General features: G+C 51.7%; 1 protein-coding gene across 1 annotated transcript in view; it reads right to left on the bottom strand.

Annotated features, from left to right (window-relative positions):
* Positions 1 to 1,036: 1,036 nt before the first annotated feature.
* The window catches only part of HCFC1 (host cell factor C1), a 29,238-nt gene continuing 21,194 nt past the window's right edge, over positions 1,037 to 9,080 (bottom strand). Inside the window, 8 exon segments of the mRNA XM_020977225.2 lie at positions 1,037 to 3,273; positions 3,460 to 3,523; positions 4,167 to 4,464; positions 5,062 to 5,247; positions 5,664 to 5,798; positions 5,885 to 6,000; positions 6,560 to 6,895; positions 7,495 to 8,047. Of these exon segments, the coding sequence (XP_020832884.1) occupies positions 3,234 to 3,273; positions 3,460 to 3,523; positions 4,167 to 4,464; positions 5,062 to 5,247; positions 5,664 to 5,798; positions 5,885 to 6,000; positions 6,560 to 6,895; positions 7,495 to 8,047 (1,728 nt within the window). The 3' untranslated portion in view covers positions 1,037 to 3,233.

Below are 9,080 nucleotides of genomic sequence, written 5' to 3'. Positions count from 1 at the left end.
GACTGGAAGCCCACGTGATGGAGGAAGGATTTCCTCGGCTGGGCCTCAGAAAGAGGCAACTGAGGGGACGAGGGCAAGGGAAGGCTCTGGATAGGTCAGAGAGGGATCCCAGCTTCAGACTGGGCAAGCTGAAATCCTTCCCTGTGGGTTCAGACCTGTTAAAGGGAAATGAAGCATCCTGAGCCTTCAGGATAGCTCGAAGCCCAATTCAGGTACAAAAGGGACTTTAATCTAGACCTAGCTCTGAAATCAACATGGTATGAAACCTTCACTTTTTAACCAGCTGGGGAAAGATGAGATTGGACTCAATGATCTGTTTCTTCTGCCTCTAGCATTCCCTGATCAAGTTGGGAAACTGAGGAACAGCAGGTGACATAAGCAAGAAGAGGAGGGAACTCCAGAGTGTAACTCATTTTTGTCCCCAAATGTGTTATGTTGGTAGGTCCCTGTCTTGGTTCCCTCTTCCTCAGAGCAGAATGCAAAGAGGGAACTGAGCAGGGGAAGTTGAAGTAGCAAAGCAGCTAGTTACATCACCCCCAGACACCCTAGGACATTCTGTCCCACACCCAGGACCCTGTCCTCCACCCCTTTCCTCCTGGTCCATGTGCTCAGTTCCATGTTATACTAGGGGAACTCGGACCCAATGGATTGTAAGACATTACTTCTTCAAGATATAACCTAAAGTGGCCCCTTAGATGATGTTAAAAGTCACCTTTGTCACCTCCCCCCTTTCACAGATGGGATAACTGTGATTCGGAAAGTGACCTGTCCAAAGCCAAATAGCTGGTTAGAAGTGGGACTCTGAAGCTAGTCTTCCTGGGTATCAAAGCATACCCAGCAAGCTTTACTCCAAAGGAAGGCTAGAAACTCCCTCTAAGCTGGGCCCCATGACTTGAGTAACCCAAACAAAGCACTGTACTTTCCATTTGGAGAGCAGAGGTAGAGCACGGGAACATATGTTTTCCACCTCTGGGCCTTTGGGGATGATCTTTGGAGAGTTCCAGGATTGTGGGTGGGGGAGAAGACAACCACATGGTTATTTCAAAAAAACGTATTTTATTGTTCAAAATAGCACAAACAACATAGCACTAGGGTAATATTGAGTCACAGGGAGAGGGGGCTCTACAATGGAAGATAGAACAGCTGTTCTTAAAAAAAAAAAAGCGAGAAATTAAAGGGGGTGGGTGGTAGAAGATGAAGAAAAACAGATGGCAGGACCAGGCAAATGGAATCTAAGAGACTAAACAGTAAAGTCGTCCACAGTGAAATATACTATAATACAAAAGAACAGGGGCCCTGCAGTTTTGTAGGGCCCAACAGCAGAGGGGTGAAGAGGGTACCTTGGGTGAGTGGGGAAAAGGATATCAGTCACTACCTTTCCAGGCTGGCCCAAGAACTGAGGAGAGACCCTAGCCAGGTCCTTGAGTCTGGCTATTTGTTTGAAATTCTTTTTGTATGGCATTTTTCAAAGTGCTCACTTTGCCAACGCAGATTTTGGGCACTAGGGAGCTTGGCTCCCCACAGTCATCCTGCCTTATTACATTGAGTTTGGCTCCCGACTCACTGGCTCTACTCCTCAGGAGAGCAGGTGGGTGAAGCTGGAAGAGCAAGGCCTACAAATTCACGGAATCTGTAGGCCGGAGATGCTGGCTTTGAGAAAGAGCACCCCAACCCCCTCCAATTACCAAACTCCAACCTCTTCCAATCCAAGTTTCCACTCTTCCCTTTCAATTCCCCTCTCTCCCCAAAATACAAAAGTTTGGGGGAGGGGAAAGAAAGGGGCAGCTGTCTACTCTGACCCCATTTGCACCAGAAACACTTCCTGTTTGAAGTGGCCCTAGATGGTTAGGGCAGGGTCTAGAGGAAGCTCAAACATAAAGGGATTGGGGGTGACAGAGGAGGCAGCATATTCTAACACCTTTGCTGAAAACCAGCCTAATTTAGGGTTCACTTATTTCCTCCAAGTTGCCTGGTGAATCGGGGGGCCTGGGTTTGCTGTGTGCCTTGTTGCTACTGCCTCCTTCCTTCCAATTAACCTGACATACCCTCTTCCTTCAGGGGAATGGACCAGCAGAAGGTTAAGGGACCAGCAACATGCAATGTGTTTGCAGTCAAGAGAAACCAAAGTTATCTAAAGTCTCTGCGGGCACTAACTAGGGGTGCCATTCTCTCCTCAGCCTGGCCAGTTTAGTGCCCCCAGGATATCCCTGCCAAGACTGACACTAAACCAGAAAAAAAAAAAGTAATCTATTTTGTACATTGCTAAAAGACATCCCCCCCCAAGGGAAAAAAGCCCCACATACTATAAGATAGTAATAAAAATGAGCTTCATTTCTTCAATTTTTTTACTTAAAAAAAAAATGATGACAGTTCCTCCCTTCCCCTGACCCTAACTTGTCTGGGGCTCCCTCACCCTAGTGTGGCATTACAAAGCAGCTTCTAGACCAAGCCATACCCCCCACACTGCCCTCTGCTCTGTGCAGGGGTAGGAGGGGAGCAGATTGTGATGCCAGGGTCCTGGGGAATCACAGGCTTGGAGGGAACAGGGTTGAGGCGAGTTTAAGGAACTTGGGTGGCTGCAAACTAAAAGAATAAAAAGACAAAAGATGCCCGTGAGGTTGGGAGGGAGGGATGGGGAGGAGGAGGAGGGGAAGGAGGAAGGCTAGGTGCCCTCTGTTTTTCTTGTGGCTCATCTCCTCCTCCTCCTCCTCCTCCTTACCCATACCTGTCTCCTCTACAACCCCAGGGAAACCAAGAATGAAGAAATGTTTGTTTTAAAAAGGAATTTTAGTTTTTCTTTCAAAGGTTATGAATATGGAGCAAGCATAAAACCTACATGGGACTGCTGCTGTGGAAAGCATCCATGGGCAGAGGGAGGCTGCCAATGGGCCCCTTGTCCTCTTCCCCTTCCCAAGGGGCCCCCCTACTGTCTCTGAGGCTTGGGACTGCATGCACAATTCAGCATAGGGGGCCAGGGTGTGTGAAGGCCTTTACTCCTCTTCCTCCCTTCCCAACCCAACATTAAAATGTGCTTTCTTCATAATAACTTGTCCTCCCCACCCCTTAAAAAAAACAAAAAAACGGAGAGCAAGAAAACTGGGCAGAGGGAGGCTCCAAAGGTGCCGGGGTAGAGGGGCAGGGGAGGGAGAAGTTGCACAAGGCGCAGCAGGCAGCATCTCTGAAGCAGAACAGGGGGCCGGGGAGAGGGGCGGGCATCTGGGAGAAGGGGCCGTTCACTGGCCATCTGCCTTGGATTTCTTTGGAGCAGATTTCCTTGGGAGAAGGGAAAGAAGAATTAGGACAGGCTCCCAATGTTTCTCTCAGATTTTCAAGACCTTCCTATCAATAGTGTCCAGCATCTCCCCCCCGCAAGTGTAGCTAAGATCTACGCCCCCATTATCCATCCCGTCACCCCACCCCCCAAGCCTTCACGAGCCATAGTCAGGAGGCCCCACTTACATTTCTGGCGAGGACAAGGGCCGCTTGCTGGCAGGCTTTGAGCTGGAGCTGTCTTTGCTAGATTCTACAACAGAAGATACAGGATGGAAAGAAGGGGGTAAATGGGAGTGGTGAGACGAGGTGGCATGGACACATGAGGAGATCAGGCCTCAAGGCAGACACAAGTTTGACAGCAGTTTGGTGCTGTGCTGTTCTCAAACCTGTTCAATTCCACCATTTCCATTTGCACATAAAATGCCATGTGCTGGCACCCCAACTCCCTCATCAGAGCATACGGCCCCTTCTTCAGGCTCTCCATTCAGGACTCAAGTTGGGAATCACCTTGGATCAACACATATTTTTTTTATACACACACACACACACACACACACACACACACACTAGCTTCAAAAAAAAAAAAAATCAGTAACCTCAGCCCCAGCCTTAACGGGGCTCTTGCTGCCTCCCTCCCCTAGTCTCCTTCTATCTGCCCTCTCCCTTCCTCAAATGTCTTCTCCATGAGACTACAAGCTCCTCAAGGGGAAAGATTAGATCTTCTTTGTCTCTCCTAAGATAATAACCCTCTACTGCCCCCATGGAGGGGAGGCAGAGCACCATGGCATAATGGATGACCTACAGAGCACAAACCTCTTTGTCTGACAGAAGCCCAACCTATTGCCAGACCCTGCCCAGATGCCCCTGATTCCCCTCCCATGGACAGTGCCTACCTTGCAACCACCTGACTTGTGTGGCAGGGCCATAGCCCTTTTCATTGCGGGCAGCAATGCGGAAGATGATGGCTGGCTTGGTGGTATAGTCAATGTGGGCATTGGAGAGACTGGACGACTGCACCAGGCAGGACGGGTTGGGCCCACAGTAGACCCGCATGAAGGCCAGCTGAGCTGGGGCTGAGCTTTTCGGTTCACCTGCCTGGGAGCTCTGGATGGCTAGGTATACTGAGTACTCAATGATCTTGCCTGAGGTCACTGAAGGTGGCTCCCAGGTGAGGTGTGCACCATCTGGACTCTTGGGGGGGGCAGAAGAGAAAGAAAGAGAGAGAGAGGGAGGGAGGGAGAGAGAGAAAGAGAGAAGTAAAAAACCAAAGGCTCAAGGCTACCATTGTCATCCTGAAAATGCCACTACACAAATGCTTTTACTATAGAAGAGGGAACAAGCAGTAACTAACCAAAGATCCAGAATTTAAGACAGGTTGGGACCCTGAAATGCAGCTACATGCTCCCCTACCCCACTTTCCGCTAGATCATAGCAAGACACTCATAGACGGGATGTGATCTAGTTCAACCTCACATTCTAAGTAGGGAAACTGAGGCTTAAAAAGGAGATGGTGGCTCGCTTGAGATCATGCAACTGATTAGTAGGACCAGTAATCCCACCAGGACTATGTCTGAAGTCTGGGGCTCACACACCACACTGCTGCTCAGCCTTCCCATGACTGTGTTCCAGGCAGACAAACATACTTCCTGCATTCAACCCCATCCCTGCACCCCTCCAACTCCCAGCTCAGAAACTTCCCAAGCAAACACTACCCACTTCTGTTCACCATAAGCCTTCCCAGCTGTCTCTGGTGCTTTGTACAGAGGACTGATTCAGGTTAATACTTACTTTACTGATTTTAATGGCACAGGGAGCCCCAGGAAAGCCAGGAAGACAAGTCTTAAAGGCTGAGATCTCGCTGAACGGCCCCCGGCCACAGGCATTGATACCTGCGACACGGAACTTGTAGGCTGTGCCTGGCTGGAGTTCTTGCTTCTTTAGCTGGTTGTAGTCAGGGATAGTGCCTGAGTCATCCTGGGTAAGGGAAGGGAAAATATAGCTAACTGTTAGCCAGCTGAGGCTACCTGCCTGGCTTCCCACCTTTCAGTGGGTGCAGGATAGAGGAAAGAAGCTGATAATCTGAGTTAATACAAAAAGGACCTATAAGTTGTTGCCTCAACTAAGGGAATAACTGCCCCTCTTCCCCAGTTGTTTTAGCACCTAAACGACAGTGGCTGAAACTCTTCTCTGGTTCCACCATTGTACCTAATGAACAGACTCTGACATCTGACTCCAGTCAAGTGGGGTTATTCATTAGCAAGAGGTGGCGGGGATTGGAACATGACAGTGGAACAGGGAAGAACTCAGTTACTAGTGAACCTTGGGTAACTCTGTGTCACACCCAGGCCCAGGCCTGAGGTTAGGGGACAAACACTCCTGGGGGCACTCACATCACTCGGGGCATCATCTGGAGGCAGGAAATAATGCATCACCATCATGTTGGTGCCCTTGATGACCCCGACATCGAACCATTGGTTTTCCTTCTTCGCTGTGGCTTTCATGGGTGGGGGCAGGGGATCTGGTTTCTAGGGAAGACAATCAAGGGATCGAGTGAACCTCAAGGACATCTGGAGGGGTTGTGTTCCCTTAAGGACCATCGCACCCAACTCACCCCCACTGGTGACTCGATGCCATTAGCTACCTCAGCCAGGGCAGCAGCTGCCTGGAGTTTCGCTGGACTAGCCACCACTGGCTGAGGAGCCACAAATGTGTTGGACGGAGCCAAACCTGGGAAAACAAAGTGTCCGATGAAAGAGGTCCTAAGGTGACCTGGCTCTCACATCCTGCGCCCCGCACCTTCTTCCACAGCCGCTATCCTGGCCCTGCGGAGACTGCCAGAGGCAACAGGCCCCTGGGGCAGGGCCTTTGCCATTGACACGTAAGGGCACATGCTTTCAGGCTGTCGCCTTCTTCCTTAAATGAGTTTTCTTCTCATTGTGAAGAACTGTGAAGTGGACTTCACTGCGAAGAGGACTTCGAGAGAAACCTGGGGTGTGAGTCTTGAATCCAGGTCTCTTCCCTCTAAATCACTCCACCCCACACAGGCAAACATTTAAGGCCGGCCGCCTCCAGGGGCTTCTTATCTTTGTCTGCTCCCTGAGGAAAGGGCTGAAAGTCACCTTAGGTCTGAAGGTGATGGCAGGGGGTGGGGGGGAGCTTGACAGCAGGCAACCAGAACTGTGTTCCCTAAGATCGATTCCAGGCCCCAACACTGGAAGGATCCCAGAGTGATCCCCACATTACTCCTGGCCAACACTCCATTCGGGTGGCCAAGGTGCCCACTTACTCTCTGTTGCTGTGGAAGGCAGAAGGGCCACAGTGCTGGTGACAGCACTGGCTAGGTCACTGAGGCCATTGCTTTCCGTGGCTGGGTCATTGAGGCTGTCAGCAGGGGCCAGAGCCTCAGTGGGCAGGTGGTGGTGGTGATGGTGCACCTGAGCCTGGGCTTGGGCCTGAGCCTCCTGCAATTGTTGCTGCTGCTGCACCAAAGCAGCAAGTTCCTGCTGGGTCAGCACAATGGGGATGGATGTAGGCTGCCCCTCCTGGCCCTCTGCTGTCAAGTGCCCCAGCTCTGCCTGTGCCACTGCGGCTGCATCTGACGTGTCCATTGGCTCACCAGCACCTGCTCCAGAGCCAAAGGGAACACCAATCAGAGCTCTAGCCAAGTCAGGAATGACATCAGACCCAACTCCCCAGGTGGCAGTTAGCACACTTGGTCCCTTATCTCCCCCAGGTTTGGGGAAGAGAGCTAAGCTGCCAGGCTGGCAGCAGAGACCACCCCATTCCAGTGCCACCCACCACCTAATGAGAGGACAATGCAAACTAACACTGTGCACCTTACCACCCTCATTTCTTGCTGCTCTTGGCAGCTTCTTCTGCTTAGTCTATCTGCTCAGACTGCTACCTCATCCTCAAACCTCTACCCACACTTGGTCTCTCTTGCCTGCCATCCACCCACTCAATCCCCTGAAACCTTAGAGCCAAAAGGATCTCAAATGGCTCCGATCTCTGCGTATGCTGGTTCTGAGCTTTGGCCTATCTATAGCAGGCCCTCTCTCAGGCCTCCATGCCAGGCTGCTATATCACACTGCCCCTTAATAAATAGGTCACTGCCACCTCACTGACTCCGGAGTCAGCAGAGATGGCATGGCAGCACCCTAAAACAAGTATGGGTGGCTCCAGAGTCCCTTTCTACTTACATTCCCTCTGCCAGAAACTTACCCATCACGGCCTGCTGGGCTGCCTGGAGCACAGCTTGGATTGCCAGGGCCTGGGCTTCCTCAGTAGCTGCTGCCTGGGCTGCAGCCTCAGCTGCTGCTGTCACTGCCAGTTCCTCTGGGGTAAGGCCTGTAACCATAAGGGTCGTGGTGCCAGCCTGAGCCTCAGCCATCAGCTCTTGGGGCAGGGACAATTGGTCCACCTCGGGCTGCGGCTGTGGCTGTACCATGACAGCAGTCACTACTGCTGAGCTGGCAGCCTCCTGGCCTGGGGAATGTGCCCCAGCCCCACTCATGTCCACCGCTGCCTGTAGGTCAGGGCTGTGAGTAGCTGATGGGCCCTCAGCCTGTTCCCCTCCAGGAGCAGAGCGGGGCTGTAAGAGGTGCTGCGGAGCTTCTGTCTCAGATGGGATCTCCTCTAAGGGCTGGAGAATGTCTGTGGCCGAGAGGGCCACCTCCTGTGCGTCTGTGCCAGTCACAGCCACCGCTATTGTGGCTGAGACAGACGCTTCTGTAGCCATGGCATCAGGAGGCATCTCCGTCATCGCTGAAATGTTCTACAAGGTTAGAGAGAGGCAGCAGTCAGATGAGATGCAACAATAGCAAACCATTTACGTCCTAAGGTTTTCCTCGGAAATGTTAAAATGCTATGCTTTTGTTGAGGCACGAGGTAGGGAGGTAGACTTGTGAAAGCTGCAAGACCGACCTACTGGGAGGGCCTTGATGTGGATAAAAGGGCTGGGGACATAAGTTCTAGTGCCAAGGTTCTGGTAACTCATTTTCTGTAACCATAGTAACCCCTGAGCTTCTGCCGCTTCACCTCTACAAAATGGAAGTTCCAAATCCTGCCTCCTTGTAGCTAAGCTGCTGCTGAGATGAGAGGGGGCTTAGGAAAGAAAGCCAACACTGCTGCTTAGCAATGATTGCCTCTCTAGGCCCTCGGGCCTCTTGACCTGCTGGGCATGGCTTGGCAGCCCTCCCCCCACCCAAGTTGCTCCTCTTCCATCCCATCTGTTTCCTGCCAAAATAATGGCATGGGTGTGTAGCGCCCTGCCCTCTACACCCAGGGAGAAAGCACTGAGTGTCACACACGGTAGATAAAGGATTGGAGACAAGAGATGTCACACTAGAAGGAGGAAGAAGTGATAGACTAGACAAAAGAGACCAGTGCACGGTCAACACTCAACACCCCAGGGGCCACATGGGGTTGGGGAAAAGGCAGATTCAGAATTTGCTAAATGGCAATTCCAAAGACAACTAAGGCAAAGGGACTGCTAAAAGTCCAGCTGGGGACAATGGCAAGAGTGAATCCATCCGTATGGCTAAGGGAGAACTAAGAGCCCGTGGTCAGTGGGGGGCTTCTTGGGAACAGGGCAAGGGGATGCCAACTGTATGCTGGGATGCTGGATAGCCAGGCCAGGGCTAGATCTCAGCCTGTATTCAGGTCGTCCCTTGGTTCAACCCAAACATTCTTTCCGAGGCCCACGGTAGCCCCACTGGTAGCCAGAAGTACACTGCTCCTTCACGGAGAACGGGACATGAGGAGCCAGGAATAAGAGCCTTGCCCAGGAGTATGCCCCAAGCCCTCTG

The sequence above is a fragment of the Phascolarctos cinereus genome, unplaced genomic scaffold (genome assembly GCF_003287225.1).
Source record: "Phascolarctos cinereus isolate Bilbo 61053 unplaced genomic scaffold, phaCin_HiC Scaffold_8;HRSCAF=390, whole genome shotgun sequence".
Classification (NCBI taxonomy): Eukaryota; Metazoa; Chordata; class Mammalia; order Diprotodontia; family Phascolarctidae; genus Phascolarctos; species Phascolarctos cinereus.
This window is presented reverse-complemented; position numbering and strand designations above follow the sequence as displayed.